General features: G+C 42.3%; 1 protein-coding gene across 1 annotated transcript in view; it reads right to left on the reverse strand.

The window, feature by feature from the left end:
* The window catches only part of LOC137323529 (contactin-associated protein-like 5), a 930346-nt gene that overhangs the window by 333709 nt on the left and 573313 nt on the right, over positions 1-23324 (reverse strand). The window contains exon 13 of the mRNA XM_067987099.1: positions 2858-3058. Coding sequence (XP_067843200.1) covers positions 2858-3058 — 201 coding nt within the window. The remainder of the gene's footprint in view (positions 1-2857; positions 3059-23324) is intronic.

Genomic DNA, 23324 nt, shown 5'->3' on the forward strand with positions numbered 1-23324 from the left:
AGGATAGAATTGAAAAGCAGAGAAGTTATGTTAAACTTGTATAGAACCTTGGTTGGACCACACTTGGAGTACAGTGAACAGTTCTGGTCTCCATATTATAAAAAGGATATAGAGGCACTGGAGAAGGTGCACAAAAGATCTAGGGGTCATAGTCTCAAGATAAGGGGTGGGCCATTTTAGGACTGAGATTAGGAAAACTTTGTTCGCTCAGAGGGTTGTGATTCTTTGGAATTCTCTACCCCTGAGGGCTGTGGATAATCAGTCATCGAGTATATTCAAGACTGAGATCGATAGATTTTTGGACATTAAAGGAATCAAGGGAAATGGGGATAGAGCAGCAAAGTGGAGTTGAGTTAGAAGATCAGCTATGATCTGATTGAATGGCGGAGCAGGCTCGAGGGGCCGTATGGTCTACTCTTGCTCCTATTTCTTATGTTCTTATTTACTAGGATGATACCGGGATTGAGAGGTAATACCTATCAGGAAAGATTAAGCAGGCTGGGGCTCTTTTCTCTAGAAAAAAGACTGAGGGGTAAGCTGATAGAGGTCTTTAAGATTATGAAAGGGTCTGATAGGTAGAGAAGATGTTTCCATTTGCAGGGGAGACCAGAACTAGAGGTCATAAATAGTCACTAACAAATCCAACAGGGAATTCAGGAAAAACTTATTTTACCCATAGTGGTTAGAATGTGGAACTCACTACCACAAGGAATAGTTGAGGCGGTTCGCATAGATGCATTCAAGGGGAAGCTAGATAAACACATGAGGGAGAAAGGAATAGAAGGATATGCTGATAGGGTTAGATGAAGTAGGAAGGAAGTAGGCTTGTGTGGAGCCAGCATAGACCTTTTGGGCTGAATGGCCTATTTCTGTACTGTACATTCTATATAATTGTATGTAAATTAGCAATCGCAGCCAGAGAGGCCACAGTTCAGTTGAAATGAGAACTGGATATAATTGCCTTGGAGGTGGTGCAACGAAGGTTCACTAGATTAATTCCTGGGATGAGAGGGTTGTCCTATGAGGAGAGGTTGAGTAGAATGGGCCTATACTCTCTGGAGTTTAGAAGAACGAGAGGTGATCTCGCTGAAACATAAGATTCTGAGGGGGCTTGACAGGGTAGATGCTGAGAGGTTGTTTTCCCTGGCTGGAGAGTCTAGAACTAGGGGGCATAGTCGCAGGATAAGTGGTCGGCCATTTAAGACTGCGATGAGGAGGAATTTCTTCACTCAGATGGTTGTGAATCTTTGGAATTCTCTACGCCAGAGGGCTGTGGATACTCAGTCACTGAGTATATTCAAGGTTGAAATTGATAGATTTTTGGACTGTTGGGGAATCAAGGGATATGGGGATCGGGTGGGAAAGTGGAATTGAGGTTGAAGATCAGACATGATCTGATTGAATGGCGGAGCAGTCTTGAGGGGCTATGTGGCCCATTCCTGCTCCTATTTCTTCTGTCCTTATGAGAAATGGGAAAATTCACTTCAAGGCAGTAGGGTTTTTTTCTGGGGTTGGAGTAGAGGGTGTATTTTCACTACAACTACATCAACTTGCATTCATACAGAGCCTTTATTGTTGTAAAACGTCCCAATATGCTCCACTGGCGCCTTATCAGTGAAAATTTGGCACCGAGGCACAGAATGAGATATTAGAAAAGCTTGGTCAAAGAGGTAGGTTTTAAGGAGTGACTTGAAGAAAGAGAGAGAGATGGAGAGGCAGAGAGGCAGAGAGGTTTAGGGAGGGAATTCCAGATGTTTAGGACATTGGCAACTGAAGGCATGGCGAAGGAAATCGGGGATGCACAAGAGGCCAGAATTGGAGGAACACATAAATCTCATAGGGTTGTAGGGCTGGAGGAGGTTATAGAGATAGGGAGGAGTGAGGCCATGGAGGGATTTGAACACAAGGATGAGAATTTTAAATTCAAGGCGTTGCCAGACCGGGAGCTAATGTAGGTCAGCGAGCACAGGGGTGATGGGCGAATGGGACATGGCGCGAATTAGGATATGGGTAGCAGGGTTTTGGATGAACTGAAGTTTACGGAGGGTGGAAGATGGGCCGACGGCTGGGAGACCTTTAGAATAGTCGAGTCTGGAGGCAACAAATAGTGGGAGCATCAGTGCAAAGTTTCTTCCGTGCAATGATGCTGAAGTTCTGTAGTGTAGAGTTAGGGCTCAGGCTGACTCTCCCATCCACCAGGGAGGCCCACTCCACTCTCCAGTTAGGTCACGCCTGACGCCAGATTTACACTACAGCTTTTGTGTTCATTCAAAGCATTTGGCTTGTGTTACTCCTGAAGTGGGGATACTTGCTGCTGACACTGAGATGCATGACGAATGCACAGGATCCTTGTCCTGTTTCGATCAAAAGTTTTGTCATGTTGGGCATGTTCACAATTATTTTTTGAATGTAATATTTTCAACAAAAAACAGCACATTAGCTTGAAATTCTGAGTTGTGTTTTGTTGCAAACATGGTGTAGTTCTGGTATAGGAGGAAGGGCAGAAGTCAGATTTACCAGAGTTACGCTCAAGCTTTACACCATCACAGCTTTACACGTAAGTACTAATATCACTCACCAGAATCCAATCCCGTGCCATGCCCTTAATGTGGTATGTATACATCACTCCTTAAACTCTGCATCTGTCTATTAGACACACTGAATCACAGGCAATGCATGGCTGTGCATTATAACTGAGAAACAACTGCAATTAATTTTATTGTTTAAAAGAAAGCTTACTACATCAAATCAAATGGACCTGGCTCATTGAACCACGTCTTGTAGCTTGCCCCTAATGAGCTTCATAACTTACATTTCTGATGCAACTGATGCAGTAGAACTTGGCACTTGTACTTACCTGGTGTGTTTAAAAGGCGTGATTTTCTGCAGTGGTAGGACACTTCCTGCTCGCAGTAGTTCATGTTGTTAATCATGGCTTGCAGCTGCTCCGTGTTAGCAGTGTAGCTCAAGTGCACAATGTGAGGTTTGCCCGAACTGGAGCCTTGGACTTTGGTTAGCTCTGTGTTGTTGTGCTGTGTTACAGTCCATGTCTTGTCTTCTGTTAAAAGAGTGAAAATGAGATATCAACTAAGCATGAGGCCACAGAACTAATCTCTCTGATCAAACACTATGTATAGCCAAGAACTCAATGTGTGGTTTAGAGTCTACAGTTGAGTCAATGAAAGAAGGAGCTCCTTCTGTGCAGTCTAAACCATCTCCATCTCTTCTGTACCATGGTATACGATACTGATGTCCATAGACTCCCCAAACTCGACTTTTTGATTAAATAATTACTGTTCCTGTGGACAAAAATGCTTGTTTGCATAAAGAGGCATATACTATTAGAACTACATTCTGAGATGAACTGACAAATTTTCAATAGGCACAATAGGATGCACAATTTATATTGGTCTGAGAATTAAGGTAAACACAGTTTTTGTGCCTGGAATTTATTCTTAACAATTTATCTCTTTCACTCAATCTGAGCATTGTAAAGCAGTCAATTGTCCGTTTTACATGCGACGGATAATCTATGTGTTCAGTATTACAATGACAAAATTATAAACAAGTTTCTTCTTTAGGACTGGGATAAGCAGTGTTAGTCATCCTTGTTGTTCGCTGAAGAATTATTGAATAAATGAAAATGAAAGGGATTGCTCTTTGATACACTCTGTTTGATTTTCATTTTAAAAGATCATTGGTTCCAGTACCAAATAAATGGGAAGAGAAGCAATAGAATATGAGACTTGACAGTGAAACTGGGTTTCTGATAGGAACAAAGGAACAGGAGTAGGCCATTCAGCCCCTCCAGCTTGTTCCACCATTCAATTAGATCATGGCTGATCTGTATCCTAACTCTATTTACCCACCTTGGTTCTGTATCCACTAATACCCTCACCTAACAAAAATCTACCAATCTCAGTTTTGAAATTTTCAGTTGACCCCCAGCCTCAACACCTTTTTGGGGGAGAGAGTTCCAGATTTCCACTACCCTTTGTGTGAAGAAGCGCTTCCTGACATCACCCCTGAGTGGCCTAGCTCTAATTTGAAGGTTATGCCCTCTTGATTTGGACTCTCCCACCACAGGAAATAATTTCTCTCTATCGACCCCTTTAATCATCTTAAACACCTCAATTACATCACCCCTTAATCTTTTATACTCAAGGGAATACAAGCCTAGTTTGTGCAAATGCCAATTCGCTTTGGACTTTTTGAAAATGAGAATTTAGAACTTGTACGTCCTTTGAGGTCAAGACTGCGAAAATATAACTCGGTTCCCTTGTGAGCCGAGTTTATTTGCCACTGTTGAGAAGATATGCAGCATTCATCCAAATGACCAGAATGAAAGTCTAAAGCCAGAAGTAAATCACAACGTCTTAGTCCAACACACATAGAATTAACAAACCTGCAATGCTAACGGCTCCACATTATTCTATGGGTCTAAGGCACTTGAATTCTGCTTCGTCCCACTAGAAAATAAAACCTCAACAAAAATATGATCTTAAGCAGTCTTTCATAACTACTAACTGTCGGGCAGCCGACCGGTGAAGAGAGCCAGCCAGTCACCTAATCATTCAGACAGGAGGCCCGATCCATTTTGAGGGCCTCCTGGCTGGCCCAATATCGGGTGGCTCGACCAGCCTTTGGGCCGGAAGAAGGTAGGTACGTCCAGGGGGAGTCCGTTCTTGGGAGAGGAGACCCTGGTGCGAGGGAGGCATAGGTTGTTTTTGTGGAGCACGGGGGGGGTGGGGGGAGCACTCTTGCTCCTCCTCAACCCACAATAATGAATTAAAACTTACCTGCCGACCTCCACTTCAGCCACACTGTCAGCTGTTACTGTGCGGAGCAGGCACAGTGCATGCTCCGCCCAATGCGTCAAAGGAACCTGGTTTGCATATTAATAGGGTTAACCATCTGACTCAGGCGGGCACTCCCGAGGTTGGCGTCGGCTGGATCGGGAGCGGGAACGGGGCGGTAAGCTTTTCCCCACCATTTTAGCGGTGCTACCGTCCTGTTTCCACCCAGCACCGCCGGTGAAAATCTCCCCCCGTAAGTAATGTTCCAATTCAGATACTAACTCCAAAAAAAGAATATTTTCCTGTGCAATTTTAAAATCAAAATCACTCATACCTGGACATCGAGGGAATGTTCGCGTACATAAGGCATTTGAATGAAATTCCTTTCTCTGCTATTTCAACTGAAGAGTTAGTGCGAAGAAAAGAATTCAATTTGTGAAAATTTGTGCACCATAATGTCAAAGCTCTAGAAAGACTAGCCCCGATTTTAACTCCGCCCCCCCCCCCGCCCTTGAGAACTGGGCATACGGAGGGTTGGAATTGAGGCAGCATCCATACCTCTGCATTCACGCCTTACTCCCACCCACCCACCCACTGCCATTTTAACTCCCGGGTTTTGGGGGAGGGCTTCGCTGCAGGCGGGCGAGGGCCTCACGAATATTCAAAAATCGAGGTCCTATAATGGAATTAGGGCCCCAGTGTGATTTTAAATTGGGAACATAGGAACACGAATAAGCCATTCAGCCCCTCGAGCCTGCTCCGCCATTCAAGGAAGAGAAAGAGAGAGAATGACCAGTTGTATTAAAAACAGATAACTCTTTTTTTAAGCTGGTGGGGTTACGTGTAGCGTGACATGAACCCATCACCGGCATCTCCACACCAGGATTAATTGACTGTTTTTCTTTCTTTTCTCTTAAAAGAAATTGTTTTGCAGCTGTAAGAAGAGGTTAATTTTAACCTAACCCGCTCGTTGGGAAACTGACGAGATCGGATTGGTCGCTCGATTTGACTTTCCGTTGACTTCAGTGAAAAGTAAAATCATACAGGGTGTAAAGTAGATGATCGATCCGGTCAGTTACCCGCCAGGGGGTTAGGTTAAAGTGTCATGGCTGCTGTGTAACAAGGTGTGTACTACATGTATACATGTGTGTATGTGTAAGTGAGCGAGATAAATGAGAGAGACATGAGAGAGAGGGAAAGAGAAACATTTGCCTCACTTTGTTATATCCTGAAATTTGCATGCAGATTAATCTAAGCTCATTACTGTTGGAAATATTCTAATAAGTAATAATTCTTTGATACTGTTTCAGGATGTTCATGTTTAAACATATTCCATGGCTGTTTGTTTAAATATTTTTACTGGACATGAAAGCACATCTTTCTCCAGTGTTTGCAATGATATTTCTTTTACATTTATTCAAATCGTCTTCCAATTACAAAAATACTGCCTGGAGCTTTCCCAGAAGAATTCTGGTCCCAACGATATAAGCACCACTCTGCTCTCCATATGGACTCTTTCACTTTTACAGGGAGTCAGTCTGCTGCAAACACACAGTTCTCCCTCTGTCCGACACACTCCTTAGTATAAAAGGGAGACGCAGGAAAATGATGGCAAAAACCCATTGAATGGTGGGTCTGTGAATCTGCCATTAAGATAGGGGCACCTGATTCTTGAAAGTAAAGTCCAGGCAGCCAAACCCGCATGCTTCTATTCTGGGGCTCCAGTACATACTATGGAGTCCAGCACACAATGGAAACCGATATCCAATAGTGAACGCATAAAAAGGGGGAGAGTGGTGCACTAAGATCACTGTTCTTCACTGAAGTGTCATCTGTGGCTCAGTGATAGCACTCTCGCCTCTGAGTCAGAAGGTTGTGGGATTCAAATCCTACTCCAGAGATTTGAGCACAAAATCTAGGCTGACACTTCAGTGCAGTACCGAGGGTGTGCTGCACTGTCAGCGGTGACGTCTTGCTGTTGAGACGTTAAACCGAGGCCCTGTCTGCCCTCTCAGGTGGACGTAAAAGATCCCATGAAGCTATTCGAAGAAAAGTAGGGAAGATCTTCCATCACCAAAGCAGATTATCTGGTCATTATCTCATTGCTGTTTGTGGGACCTTGCCGTACGCAAATTGGCTGCCGCGTTTCTTACATTACAACAGTGACTTCACTTTAAAAGTACTTCATTGGCTGTAAAGTGATTTAGGATGTCCTGAAGTCATGAAAGGCACTGTATGAATGCAAGTCTTTCTTATGTTTCTTTTTCTCCATCGAAAACCCCAGAAATTCGAAAGTACCTTTTTATGGGACAAGAAGGGAGGTGGAAGCAGATTCAATAGTAACTTTCAAAAGGGAATTGGATATATATTTGAAAAGGAAAAATTTGCAGGGCTATGGGGAAAGAGCAAGGGGTAGGACTAATTGGATAGCTTTTTAAAAGATCCGGCACAGGCACGATGGGCCGAACGACCTCCTTCTGTGCTGTAACTTTATATATAATGCAAGTGATATAAGAATGCAAGTGGATCAAGAAGCTAAACTTGCCCATTAAAATTAATTTGGTTAAAGAAGCCCGGATTTGAGATTTCACTCAGCTAATAGGGTTGGACTAGGTAGTATGGGTAGGTAGTGTAGTGGTTATGTTAATGGTTATATTAGTTTGGACTAATAATACAGAGAATGTGAGTTCAAATCCCACCGTGGTAGTTTAAGAATTTGAATTCAGTTATAAAAAAGCTGGTATCAGTAAAAGTGACTAGAAAAGCTATCATAGATCATAAAAACTCAACTGTTTCACTAATGTCCTTTAGGGAAGTGTAATGAAAGGGTTAATCAGACTGTCCTGAAATCTGCTAATGTTATACTGCTATTGATTTCTCTATGTTGTAGTAATATTAGCCTTTAGCTTTTGCCTGTTAAGCAGGGAAGTATAAGTCAATTTAGATGTAGTGACCATTGAATTGTTGAACCAAAACTGACTGTAAAGCAATGGTCAGTTTAGTTCCTTCGGTAAACCCAATTATCAAACATGCTTCATATATTTCAGAGAAATTTAAGACAGTTAGTTCTGCTGAAGGAAACATCTTCAAATACACCATCCTTTTTAGAAGCAGGAGATTGGTGTGGAATGGTACATACTTTTAATTAGAAGTTTCACATCGTGGAATCAAGAATGAAACTATCGATAAGATAACAAAGCAGGGGAGTTGTACGGCAAAATAACACGTTAAAACTAAAGTTATTGAGAAGGGATTAGGTTATTAAAATGCTCCATGTATGGAATTGTATCATGTAATGTAGAAGCGTATGGATTGTCGCGGAGAGTGGGTAAGAAAAAGATGCACAAGGTGGGTGTTGGATCAGATACGTTGGATTTGTAAATACCTAAGATACTGTGCTTGGAACTGTAACAGGTTTGAATCCCTGACTAAGCCAGTAAGGTTTCGTCGTGAGTGCTGCTTAATATCTGTGAACACCAGACATTCAATGTTTATTGATTTGAGGAGTAAATTATAAGTAAGAACACACCTATCCTCTCTAACAGAAGGAAATAGGCCATCCTTACCCGGTCTAACCTTTATGTGACTCCAGTCCCACACCAACGTGGTTAACTCTTAACTGCCCTCTGCAGTGGCCGAGCTTTATATCAAACAGCTGCAAAGCTTGCAGCAGATCATGATGAAGGCCCACTACCACCATTTCAAGGCAACTAGGGATAGGCAAGAAATGCTGGCCTTGCCAGAGGCGCTCACATCCCGAGAATGCATTAAAAAAAAAGGTAAGGCCTGGATTGAAGCTTTAAGGCTTTTATTGAGCTACTGTAAGGGTCCATAGTATGGGAGAAATTCCTCAGTGTGTTAAACTGGGAATAGCTGTAGAGACCAGAGTATTTTTTTTTTATTAAGGACTTTTAGATAATTGTAATATTGGCAAGAGGAAGTTCAAATTTTGATATTTGGTTGTCAAGTCAATCAGCTTGGATTATTTGACTTGAACCTAACAGAATCATCAGTCCTATGAGACCTCCATGAATACTGTTCAACATGTCATCCGTAGTTTGACATTTTGAACTGCTCATCGATTGTATAAGTCAGCAACAAACTGAGAACAGTTGCTCTTTGTGAACTCGTGTCCACTTGGGAATATTGGTGTGGTTATTGTTCTTGAAAACCTTAACATCCATAAATGGTTCACAGTGTCCTTAAAATCTCCTTCAAAGAAGACAGACAGTAGTACATTTTAATGGACCCCTGAAAAACAGCTAGCAGTGCACACAACTAATTAGTGGGGATGAGCACTCACAAGTGAAGATTTCAAGGTCCCCCAACAAAATAAAAATGGCAGCAAGGAAGCACCTCATTAAGAAGGATATACAAATGAGCACCAATTAAACAGATATTTATACACACACACACACACACACACACACACTCTAGAGCATCACTGAAACACAGAAATTAGATGGTGTGAATGGATCAACTACATCAAGCATTAAAACTTACAAAATTTAATAAATACCAATTGGAAGTTGAAGCCCATAGAGAATTATGCACCTTGAAATTGGGGTCTTTGAATTATTAGCGTACAAACGCTTAATTGAATGAAATTCTTTTGCCTGATATTTTAACACAATTTTTAATCTGCTTATTTTATAATGGCTGGTGCAACTTCATTCAAACACATTAAGCTTCGTCAAAGAGTCTATTTTCACGGTGATGAAATTGGTGCATTACTGCCCAAATGGCACTGTGCACGCAGTCTAGAAAAATGGCACCACACATACTGGGTAGGATAGCCATGTCCACCAATGCTCGATTTTAAAATTCTCATCATCGAGTTCAAATCACCTCCATGGCCTCACCCCTCCCTATCTCTGTAACTTCTTCCAGCACTACAACTCTCCGAGAACTCTGCGTTCTTCCAACTCTGATCCCTTCTGCATCTACCACTTTCTTCGCCCTACCGTTAGTGGCCATGCCTTTAGCCGTCTAGGCCCTAAGCTTTGGAATTCTCTCCCACCTCTGGCTCTCCACCTCTATTTCCTCCTTTAACACGTTCCTTAAAATCTACCTCTTCAACCAAGCTTTTGGTCACCTATCCTAATGTTGCTTTCTTTGGCTCGGTGCAAACTCTTGTCTGATTACGCTTCCGTGAAGTGCCATGGGATGTTTTATTATGTTAAAGGTGCTATATAAATGCAAGTTGTTGTTGTAGCCACATGTGAAATTGGTCAATGATTAGGATACTCCTGAAGGCCTCCACAATAGGCATTATTTAGTTCAATTTGAACAACTGACATCCCTTCTCAGCTCAGCAAGTTGAAGAACTAAAGAATAATTGATGCTTAATCTACAAAACAGGACTATCCGCCTTCAAACAGCCTGAACTCTTCACTAAATGACAGCTCCTATATTTCCTATTGCATTTAAAAAAAAAAGCAAGGTACAGCCATCTCTACTAGTGTGTCATGTTTAGGATTGAACGTTCAGACTCCACGTTAACCTAAGAATATTGAAGCACTAATTTCAATCATTCCAAACTGTATAAAGCAATGCCTTCCGGGCACTGATTATATATAAGGTTAAAGGCTGAGATGTTTATTACTGGTATCATACATTTGCTATGCAAAGTACCTCGATTCCCAGCACTGTTAACAATTATAGATCGATATAAAAATAAGAGCATAGCTCCACGGATTCCTCAGCGAGTTTATTTGTCGAGAGTAGCTGTGATATACAGAGCAGGAAGTCAGGTTTGATGCCCCTGGCTGTGCTGAGATTTCTGATAGGCAGTAGGTGCATCACAATTGGTCTCGTTACCCTTCTGTTGGGAAGGGAAATATCGGCCAGAGTGAAAGGGACCATTCAAGTCACAAATTTCCGTACATCTCCACAGGCCAAATTGGTGCCATGCTTTATATTAGCCTTCTAAAAACAAAAGCCATTCAAGTAAAGTCCATTCAGCCCATCAAGCCAGTTTCTTCCACAGATGCTAGATCACAGACTCTACCCAAACTAGAGTAAAGGATTTATAAAAGGTTTTCCCTACACTTTCAACACACCAAATTTCAATCCAGCAAAATTCAAGATTACCGATCCAATCTCACATCCAACATCATACAACCTTGACCTTGATGCACACTTGCAAGCAATACTTCAGTTCTGCACGCTTCAGTATATAGGTACATCTTAAATTATTAATTCCTGTTTGTACCATGAATGTGTTCTCGCATTATGCAACCCAGATATAAGGGCATCTGCTACAAGACCATGCTGTTTAACAGAACATTGTTATGCCATTCATTTTCTCCCATTGGTGCCTTGTTCTTTTGCTAATTTTCCATTTGATTAAAAACAATTTCAGAAAAAATATTCTGTTGTTATTAACATTTAAAGCCCTATAATTGTTACGATATGTAACAAATTATTTCCACCAACTCACATTGGCCCCAGGCAAAATATTCATGAGATTCATTACTAAAATTGTAATGAGGAATGTTTTTCAAACTTCAGAATTACAATTGGTACAATTATGACCTTTAGACACTTTACTTTATGTCCTGTGGCAATATGCACAGAGATCCATCTGTTTATACCTGCAACTGACTTTTAAATATTTATTTTACTGGATTTATCTATTCTGCAGGGTTTCCTGAAGTAAAATCCTTCATACAGGAGGAATAACATTCTCTATTTTCAGTTCAAATCACCAAATGTGTCTCATTTGCAAAACTGAAGGAATGATTCTTGTGTTTGTGGACAGGATGTGCTTCCAGAATCTGCCCAATTCTGGGAGAAAATAAGCAGGTCTGTCACTGCATCTCCAACCCTAACATCACCGACGTTTTTCCTACCCTCCCCTGCACTGCTTATGTCTGCCATCTGTCCATTGTCCACCCTACTGCATGCAAATAACAGCGAGGGAATGGGACTTGGGACTCGGGACTCAGGCCGATTTCCCTGCATTCCTGCCACCGTTCTGCCATTGGATGGCAATACCCTCTCAGGTGGACGTAAAGGATCCCAGGACACTAGTTCGAAGAAGAGCAGGGGAAGTCCTCCCTGGTGTCCTGGCCAATAGTTATCTCTCAATCAACGTCACGAAAAAGAGATTATCTGGTTATTGTCACATTGCTGTTTGTGGGTGCTTGCTGTGCGCAAATTGGTTGCTGCGCTTCCCTACATTACAACAGTGGTTACACTTAAAAAGTACTTAATTGGCTGTAAAGTGCTTTGGGACGTCCTGAGGTTGTGAAAGGCGCTATATAAATGCAAGTCTTTCTTTCTTTTACAAGGAAATAATGAAGAAGGTGGTAGGGGGATTGTGTTGGTAGGAGACAGCAGGAATCATTTTAATGGATGAAAGGTAAGCGATCTGGTCACCTCTCCCTTTCCTAATCCCCCACACTGCTGGTTTTTCTGCTGCTAGGCTCATTAAGAGACTATTTAAAATATTGAAAATGCATCTTCTGTCCCATTTAAGTCTTGCTCTGCCTATTTCAGGTGCTGCAGCAAGTGCCCCACTATAGCATAATGACATTTTCCTCCCTGGCAATGGTGAACTCCCTTTTGAAGAGTGAAGATATTGCTGGGGGACTTTCCTGTATGTGTAATTGACTCCAACCCAGTTTGAGCTTTGAGTGTCTTTTTGCACTATAGAATTGGACATTAACTTGAGAAATAATGGATAGCCTTGAAAGATACAGCATCAGCCAAAAAGCCAGAAAGAACTGCTGTTGCCATGGTCCTTGTGTTCAGCTGGACTTTTGATTAATTTAAAACTGCAGTTCGTATGGGAAAGCTTCTAGAAGTTTCAAACAAGTCAACATACCACAGAACTGTTGCCATTTAGTTTTGTATGGCCATGATTAAAATCATGGCCATACAAAACTAAATGAGCACAGATAAGGGGGCCTGTCATATTCCAAAGTGCCAAGCTAATTGTACCTGGTTTTGAACAAAGTAACTGTCCATCATAGAGGCCTAGTCGTGATTGAGGCCTAGCCACAGGAGGTGATTGGACAAAATGACACTTCCCCTATTTTACTTGCGCTCCAAAGTACAAAAACAACATAAAAAGACTGAACTGACACTGCAGTCGGAGGACAGAATGAGAACAACTCACTTCAAGAAGGAGGACAACATTGAAGACACAACAGCCTTGATTGCAACGGACTGATCACCTGGAAAAACTTAACGACCACTTCAGAAAGGTTGTCTAAACACGTGCCAATAAAGTTGTTTAGCCTTAAAGCAATTTGTTGGTGTAGTACTTTTCCAAAAGTTACCGTCCCGAGTTCACCAACCTTAAAGACCGGTGTTTGGCTTGTATAAACAAACCCTACACCAGAAAAATGGTGGGGTCGGACCAGTGGCTGGAATTTCCAATCTGACCCACTTTCAGTAGCAATCTCACCCTTAAGGAAACCCTCCCCCCTCCCCCATCTCTCAACAAATATTCGTTTAGCTTACTGTGTATCACATTACTACTTAAAATGACATATGAATAGATATTGGGCCATAATTTGCTGTAGCAGGGCATCCAACCTTTCTTTCTTTCCCTCTTTTTATTTCTCTTTCTGTACCTGATTTGACCTTGAATTCACCCACTCTAATTTACACTTCCTTCTCAGTCCTTGTGCTTTTTATTTCTCAATCCTTTAATCTGATTGGTTAATGAGATACACAGTTGCTTGCCCTCTTCACTTGGGGCCCAGATGCCCTGTCTCCCTCATTGCGACGTTATCAGTTCGCACTTTCAGCAACTTGCCACGCAAAAAATTGAAAAACCTAAACGTGCAAGGGCAAGTCTAACTAACGGCAGATGCTGTTAGATGCCCTGCTACAGCAAATTATGGCCCAATCTTTCTTGTCCTTCTCTATTCTATCTAGATTACGACAGCCAGAGCTCCTCTAAACCTTCCCCTTGCTTAACCTAACCTCCAAATAAACTGCTCTACAACCCTTCCTCCTTCTGCGTCCTCGCTGTGTTGAAATTCAAACCAATTCCACCATGTTTCATTCTAACCCATTCTTTCTCAAATTAGAGGAACATTGAAGCTCCCTTCTTTTTGCGATCCACAGCCTTTTAAAACCGAAGGTTGGAAACACTTGGTCCCTGCCGCTTCATCTCATCCTCTGGCCTACTCTTTTTTGGTGTGGAGATGCCAGTGATGGACTGGGGTTGACAAATGTACAGAATCTTACAACACCAGATTATAGTCCAACAATTATATTTGAAAATCACAAGCTTTCGGAGGCTTTCTCCTTCGTCAGGTGAATGTGGAAATCCTTGAACGTTTCGCATTTATATTCAGAGAACAATACCTGGTGATTACAGATAATCTTTCCAACTGCCCGTTGTCAAGGCAATCAAAGTGTTCAGACAGAGAGGTGTTACCTACAGGACCACCGAATATACAAACGGCCAGAACACAAAACAGAGAGAGAGAGAGGGAGAAACATCCGAAAGGAAGAGAAAGACAGAAAATGACCCATTGTATTAAAAACAGATAACTTTTATTCACTGGTGGGGTTACGTGTAGCGTGACATGAACCCAAGATCCCGGTTGAGGCTGTCCTCATCGGTGCGGAACTTGGCTATCAATTTCTGCTCAACGATTTTGCGTTGTCGTGTGTCTCGAAGGCCGCCCTGGAGAACGCTTACCCGAAGATCGGTGGCTGAATGTCCTTGACTGCTGAAGTGTTCCCCGACTGGGAGGGAACCCTCCTGTCTGGCGATTGTTGCGCGGTGTTCGTTCATCCGTTGTCGCAGTGTCTGCATGGTCTCGCCAATGTACCATGCTCCAGGGCATCCTTTCCTGCAACGTATGAGGTAGACAACGTTGGCGGAGTCACAGGAGTATGAACCATGTACCTGGTGAGTGGTGTCCTCTCGTGTGATGGTGGTATCTGTGTTGATGATCTGGCATGTCTTGCAGAGGTTGCCGTGGCAGGGTTGTGTGGTGTTGTGGACGCTGTTCTCCTGAAAGCTGGGTAATTTGCTGCGAACGATGGTCTGTTTGAGGTTGGGTGGCTGTTTGAAGGCGAGTAGTGGAGGTGTGGGGATGGCCTTAGCGAGGTGTTCGTCGTCATCGATGACATGTTGAAGGCTGCGGAGAACATGGCGTAGTTTCTCCGCTCCGGGGAAGCACTAGACGACGAAGGGTACTCTGCTGGTTGCGTCCCGTGTTAGTCTTCTGAGGAGGTCTATGCGATTTTTCGCTGTGACTCGCCCAACAATGTCTACTTCATACGTTGCAGGAAAGGATGCCCCGGAGCATGGTACATTGGCGAGACCATGCAGACACTACGACAACGGATGAACGGACACCACGCAACAATCGCCAGACAGGAGGGTTCCCTCCCAGTCGGGGAACACTTCAGCAGTCAAGGACATTCAGCCACCGATCTTTGGGTAAGCGTTCTCCAGGGCGGCCTTCGAGACACACGACAATGCAAAATCGTCGAGCAGAAATTGATAGCCAAGTTCCGCACCCATGAGGACGGCCTCAACCGGGATCTTGGGTTCATGTCACGCTACACGTAACCCCACCAGCGAATAAAAGTTATCTGTTTTTAATACAACGGGTCATTTTCTGTCTTTCTCTTCCTTTCGGATGTTTCTCCCTCTCGTTCTCTGTTTTGTGTTCTGGCCGTTTGTATATTCGGTGGTCCTGTCGGTAACACCTCTCTGTCTGAACACTTTGATTGCCTTGACAACGGACAGTTGGAAAGATTATCTGTAATCACCAGGTATTGTTCTCTGAATATAAATGCTAAACGTTCAAGGATTTCCACATTCACCTGATGAAGGAGAAAGCCTACGAAAGCTTGTGATTTTCAAATAAAATTGTTGGACTATAACCTGGTGTTGTAAGATTCTCTACTCTTTTTTAACCTTGGTCGGTTCCTTGGTCACCTTAGCCCTTCACGTAGGTTTTTCAATCAGTAAAGTTCAGACCTGCAGCAGTGAGCAATTGCCCTTTACAGTTAGTGAAATGGTTAATGCCTGATGTCTTTATGTACACTTAAGGTAACGTCTGGAATCTAATTAATAATACTCATTTTGTACTGTAGTCTCCTAGCTGCGGTTAGTTTTTGATTTTCACACACTTTTTTAAAGCAGTGTCAGATATCTGATACAGCTTGTCACTTCTGCTTTGTGTTAAAGTGGGAGACTCTATTGTAGTGCCTGTAGCCATCACTTACTAGGTCTCGAGCTAAGTGTAGTGTTTCAGCCCAACACATTACATATTGATAAAGACACAGATAATCAGGTTTTGTTTATTGACAAGCTTAGATGAAGGGTCAAAGCCATAGTCCTGGACACCATCAAAGTTGAAAAGAATGAAAAAGACTAATAAATTGAGGAGTTATGAAGTGCTGGCTAGATTGGGTTTTAAATGCTGTAAAAGGAAAGGAAAATATGATTTCAACACAATAATGATACCTGGACGAATAGTAGCATCTAGAATGGCTTTTCTTTTTAGAGTTTAAGAGGGACAAGAGAGGAGAATTTAGAGGAATACTGACCAAAGTTGTGCCAATGAAAGATTTTTTTGAAGGGTAGAGCAGGATATGCATCACAGTTGATGAGTTTTTGTATCAATGAGTGTGAGCAAGATTCTGGAAGAACCTCTTTCAATATGGGAGCAATATTCAAATCTTGAATGGACTTGGGCTTTATAAAGGACTCAACAAAGGGAAAATTCTTCATGAGTTATAATGAACTTCACTGTTACTGAAAGAAACAAAGTTTGACAGTTGTCCATCTATACTGTAGTTACACAAGTGTGTGGATAATTCGGTTCGTGTTCAATTTAAGCTTGGATTTTTTTTTCATTTGGGTTTTAATGCAAAATTACTGGAATTGACGTTTTGACAACGTGATACTGTCTATTCTGGCAAGTGAAATGCCAATCGCCACTTTCCGGAAATAACCAGCTCTACCTTGAAAAATCCATGTGAGCACAATTTTTCTTTAAACTCTTTGAAAAAAGCCATATCACTTCTACAGTGCAATGAATTGTTAGTGTTTAATCATTTCCTGTCCAATGGAGCAAAAACTAAAAACGACCATTCCCGATAATATATATTGTGGTGAAGCCCTGTTAATTTCCAATCTCGATGTCATTCTAATGGTACTTTGCAATATTTAACATTACAGTTTTACATTTGTCTTATTAATAGTTTAGATAATTAAAAAGCTTTAATTTTGTAAGCTACAAGGTTCATTGCTCAAAAGTTTGAGATGCTGATGTTGTGCGGTGCAAGATGATTGCTGAGGATTTGTCTACAATGACAAGGTTGACTATTGTCTCCTCCAAGAGCAGGATAGGTAGCCAGTATCCAACTACCCCCTGACCTGTCTGAATTTATCTCACGTGCACAGTAAACGGGAATGTTAGGATTTATTGTGGGATGGTATCAAGCCCTCCATTAAACAAAGCAGCAGTGAGCTCTCAGTCAATGGCTCAACTGGACAGTGGAACAGAGCTAACCAGATCAGAGAGGTCCCAGGTTCATCTCCAATCAATTGTAGAATTTTACAGTAGAGAAGGAGGCCATTCGGTCCATCATGCCTGTGCTGGCTCTCTGAAAGAGCTGTCCACTTCGCCTGCCCTTTCCCCATGCCTCTTTTTTTTCATTCTCAAATATTTATCCACTTCCATGTTAAAAGCTATTGTGGATTCTGCTTCCACCACTAGGGCATTCTATGTCTTAACAACCGTCTGTGAGAAAAAAAAATTCTCCTAAATTGTCCCCTTCGTTCTCTAGTTGGCTATTTTGAATTTGTGTCCTCTAATTAATTGAACTCAGTCGGCATCCTCAATGCCCCTGATAACTGATTAGTGTCTCTTCCTGAAAAGTGCATGTATGTGTGTGAAAATGAGGTGGGAGAGGGGAACGATTCCCTCTGGTCATTATAGTGTTATTGATTCCTGGGATGAGAGGGTTGTCCAATGAGGAGAGATTGAGTAGAATGGGCTTTTATTCTCTGGCGTTTAGAAGAATGAGAGGTGATCTCATTGAAACGTGTAAAATTCTTAGAGGGCTTGACAAGGTAGATGCTGAGCAGCTGTTTCCCCAGGCTGAAGAGTCTAGAACTAGAGGACATAGTCTCAAGATAAGGGGTCGGCCACTTAGGACTGAGATGCGGAAAAATTTCTTTACTCAGAGGTTTGTGAATCTTTGGAATTCTCAGAGGGCTGTGGATGGTCAGATATTCAAGGCTGAAATCAATTGATATTTGGACACTAAGGGAATCAAAGGACATGGGGATAGGGCAGGAAAGTGGAATTGAGTTAGGAGATCAGCCATGATCTTATTGAATGGTGGAGCAGACTCGAGGGGCTGTATGGCTTACTCCTGATCATATTTCTTATGTTCTTATTTTTGGGTTGTTGTAGTTGCACGTGGATGGAACAGGCCCTGCGGACACTGGAAAATCCATCTCAGATCCATGTAGTCAGACCTGCACCGTGAATGGCCAAAAGAATGAGGTACCAGCGAACGGCTGGCACTCAATTAAGGTGCCACTTTTGCACTGAGCGCAATCTTCCGGTGGGCCCATTGAACCCATGGAATGAGGTCTTGTCGAAAATGAGCCATGGCTTCATTTAAATATGACAATCTATTTAAATTAAGCCTAGCCTGGCTGCTTCGTCTGAAATGGGTCAAAGGAAAGGTCAATGGACAATGGAACTCCTAAAGGATCTGTTTATAAAAAAAAAATCCAGTTTTAAATTACGTTTCTTTTTTTTGTTGCCATTTTTACGAAAAAAATGTTTATGTATTTTTTTGTGGGGTTCTGCCCCCCTCTGAGCAGTATTAATATTTTTGTGGATTCCTAAACAGCTAAAATGTCTGCTAATTCACTGTAAAGTCAATTGTAATTGAAGCATTTAGAAGACTTCAGGAGAACTGAAGAGTCCTGGGGCAGTCAGCATGTCAAGATCAAATTAATGATGGGGATTGCTTTTGAAGTACCCCAGATACAATATTTCATTGATTAACTGGTACAGGACACATCGTTCACCTGACGAAGGGGGAAGCCTCCGAAAGCTTGTGAATTTAAAATAAAATTGCTGGACTATAACTTGGTGTTGTAAAATTGTTTACAAAGGATAAAAGAAGACATGCTAGAGAGATCAGCAGGCACCAGAGCCAGTTGTAAACTGTAGATTTAATGTGTACCTTGTTGGAGTGAGAAGCACAAATGATAAGCAAGGAAAGAATTGTAAGATTGTGTTAGGGTTTGACATGGGCCATTAGTAAATGTGGAACAGGTTGGCAGATAACACTTTGTGGCATGCACGCTTACGTCATCTATCCGGTCAATGGTACTGTTGGCAGGTTCCTAAAGACGTGCCATCTTCGACTGCATCTGTTCCCATGTACTGTACAAGGTGTTAACTATGGTCCTTCAAGGGTTGCTTACACACTGAGTTCACCCCTCCCCCCACCCATCTTATGGATTGGGAGCTTGTCTATTTATAACCAAAGTCAATGAAAAGCCAATTGGTGTAAAATGGGCTGTCGATTCGCTATGAGCTTGTTTCGCGCTGCTGGCGAAGAACAATTTTACCCCTTCAGTCTTTAACACTTGATAGGAGTGAAGTTTCAAATGAGTGCCTGGTGCTAGTCGATGATGGTCACATTTACACCACAACTGTCCCATTGGTGAGAAGCAGTTTAAACGTTCTGAAGCTGCAGTGCAAATCCAAAGTCAGAGCCTGCCATGTCTCTAGAGTGAAGCCAAGCGAAACTCAAGTCAATCTTACTCTGTTGCACTCCAAGATTGGATTGGGCCCTGACTCCATATTTACATTATGTCTTATTAGCGAAACCCTTGATCACTTATGCTACAGTTGTGATATAAATACATATAAAGAAAGACTTGCATTTATATAACGCCTTTCACAACCTCAGGACATCCTAAAGTGCTTTACAGCCAATTAATTACATATGAAGTGTAGTCACCGTTGTGATGTAGGACTGTGATTCCATTCAATCCGCTCCTAACAGCGCACTGACATACCTTTAAATTGGACTTGAGGTTGCTCAGTTTTGTGGCAAACTTCAATTAAAATTATGTACCACAAGCATATCTAAAGATTTAATTACAGATTTATTTGCACAATGTAATTAAATTTCAATTATTTGTCTGTTGAAAATAATTTTAGATTGATTTCAGCTTGTGAAATTTGATTTCTCTTTCAAACTGTGAAGGAGCTGTAGACTTTCTTGAGGCCAATATGACTAATATCAACCCACAAAAGGCACGTCTATTGGGCTTTGGATCTCTCTGCACGATGGCAATTGAGGCTGTAATTGCATAGCTTTACCAGGGTGATGATCAATACTTTGCCTCAGCAGGAATCTCTGAAAGAACTAAATTTCAACACTTTTACATAGAAATTACAGCATAGAAACAGGTCATTATGCTCCACATGAGCCTCCTCCTACCCTACTTAATCTCACCCTATCAGCGTACCCTTCTATTCCTTTCTCCCTCATGTACATATCTAGCTCCCCCTTAAATGAATCAATGCTATATACCTCAACCATTCCATGTGGTAGCAAGTTTCACATTCTAACCACTCTCTGGGTAAAGAAGTTTCTCCTGAATTCCCTTTTGGATTTATTAGTGACTATCTTATAATTATGACTCCTAGTTTTATCATCAGAAAGGTAAGCAGGGGCCTCCAGATTTTCAGCAACTTATCAGCATACCTGGCACTGACTTTGCATTCAATAACTTTGCTTGCCAGCTCAAAAGCATGTTCACCTCCAGTCATTGGAGAACCAGAAATGACTTCAGACGCTGCTTAACAATTTTCAGTGTTGTCGCCCAATCCCTTGTTCCATCAATTTGTGAGGTCAAATTTAATTTAATTCCATACAAAACACAAATTACCACAAAAAAAATCTTTGCTGCTGGATAATTGTCTAGGACAACCCTGATTTAAATCACGAGTAAGGAAAATTAGATGAGGTTTTATCACCTAATCCATCCCTCTCCCTGCCCACAGTCTGAGGCTGAACCAGACGGTTCACAACCTTGGCATCCTATTTGACCGAGATGAGCTTCTGATCACATATCCGTTCCATCACCAAGCTCACCTACTTCCACCTCTTTAACATCACCCGTCTCTGCCCCTGCCTCAGCTCATCTGGTACTAAAACCTTCCTCCATGCATTTGTTATCTCTAGACTTAACTATTCCAATGCTCTCCTGGCCGGCCTCCCGTCTTCCACTCTCCATAAACTTGACTCATCCAAAACTCTGCTGCCTGTATCCTAACTCGCACCAAGTTCCATTCACCCATCACCCCCTGTGCTCACTGACCTACATTGGCTCCTGGTCCGGGAATGCCTCAATTTTAAAATTCTCATCCTTGTTTTCAAATCCCTCCATAGCCTCGTTCCTCCCTATCTCTGTAACCTCCTTCAGCCCTACAACCCTCCGAGATCTCTCCGCTCCTTCAATTCTCGCCTCTTCTGCATTCCCGATTTTAATTGCTGCACCTTTGGTGGCTGTGCCTTCATCTGCCTAGGCTCTAAGCTGTGGAATTCTCTCCCTAAACCTCTCTGCCTTTTTACCTCTCTCTCCTTTAAGACTCTCCTTAAAACCTACCTCTTCGACCAAGCTTTTGGTCACCTGTCCTAATAGCTCCTAATAAGTGACTCAGTGTTGAATTTTATTTGATAATCGCTCCTGTGAAGCGCCTTCGGACATTTTACTAAGTTAAACGCAATGTAAGTTGTTGTGGTGGTGGTGGTAGTAGTAATAAATGAGCAAGCTGCAGTCCGCAGGCTCTGAAAATACATACTGGCAGAAGTATCTTCAAGACCTTCTGAACATGTCAAGATCTTCAGTTGTGAGTGAATTAACTGAAAGGATGTTTATGCTCTGTTTATTTCACTGCCCCTCCTCCATTTTCTCTCATCTCCGGAGATACACAGCATCACTCAACAACCAATGATCTCCTGCTGACTCTGTGAGCAAGTGCACAATCTGGTATGGTACAGGGCCATACCGACCAGAGAGATCCCAGACTTGATCCAGGTTCTTGCTGAGTAACCCACGGCAACTGATGCAACGTTGGGATGTTACAAATAGCCTCAGCACCTGATCACCTAATAGGCCTGTATTCACTAGAGTTTAGAAGAATAAGAGGGGATCACATTGAAACATATAAAATTCTGAAAGGGCTAGACGGACTGGATGCAGGGAGGATGTTTCCCCTGGCTGGGGGGTCCAGAACCAGGGGTCACAGTCTCAGAATACGGGGTACATTTAGGACTGAGATGAGGAGAAATTTCTTCACACAGAGGGTGGTGAACCTGTGGAATTCTCCTGCACAGAAGGCTGTGGAGGCCAAGTCACTGAATATCTTTAAGAAGCTAGATAGGTTTCTAGACACAAAAGGCATCAAGGGGTATGGGAAGAGAGCAGGAATATGGTATTGAGATAGAGGATCAGCCATGAGGGATTTAGATTCCTGGGACATTAGGACCGGTTCTGGGGAAGGTGGGACCTGTACAAGCGGGACGGGTTACACCCGAGCAGGACCCGGACCAATGTCCTCGCGGGGGTGTTTGCTAGTGCTGTTGGGGAAGGTTTAAACTAGAGTGGCAGGGGGATGGGAACCTGAGAGGGCAGTCAGAAGGGAGTAAAGTTGAGAGCAGCAAGAGAGGGGAAGGCCCAAGGGAAATTTACAATACAAATAGTACAAACAGTTGTTCAAGAACAAGTGAAAGGGAAAAGCGTAGAGCAGCAGAAAGAAAGTGTACTTTAGACAATACAGATAAAGTAAAAACTAGAAGGTTGTAAGGCGATTAACCCAGCATCAAAGCTGAAGGTCAGGCTAGGGTGTGTGGCCCAACTATGAGTTCTATATACAAATGCACGGAGTATAAGGAATAAATTAAAAGAACTACAGGTTCAAATTCAAATTGGAGGGTATGACATGATAGTTATCACTGAGACATGGCTGCAGGATGGTCAGGATTGGGAATTAAATATACTGGATTATAAGGTCCACAGGACAGACAGGGAAAATGGAAGAGGGGGAGGAGTAGCGTTAATGATTAGAGATGAAATCAATTCAATGATAAAGGAGGATATAACGAGAGGTAAACAGCCAATAGAGACCTTATGGGTTGAGTTGAGAAATAGGAAAGGATCTAAGATTATAGTGGGAGTTGTGTATAGGACCCCTGGCAGCAGCTCTGAAGTGCTCGATTGTATAAATGCAGAGATTAGACAAGCGTGTAAGAAAGGCATAGTGGTCTTAATGGGGGACTTTAACCTTCACATAGATTGGGAAAAGCAGACTAGCAACTGTCAGAAAGGTAGTGAATTTCTTGAATGTGTTCAGGATAGTTTTCTACAGCAGTATGTCCTGGAGGCAACAAGGGGGCAAACCATACTAGATTTAGTATTGAGTAATGAACCAGATTTAGTTAACGGCTTAACTGTGCGTGAACATCTATCCAATAGCGATCATAACATGATCG

This window comes from Heptranchias perlo, chromosome 7, assembly GCF_035084215.1.
Source record: "Heptranchias perlo isolate sHepPer1 chromosome 7, sHepPer1.hap1, whole genome shotgun sequence".
NCBI lineage: Eukaryota > Metazoa > Chordata > Chondrichthyes > Hexanchiformes > Hexanchidae > Heptranchias > Heptranchias perlo.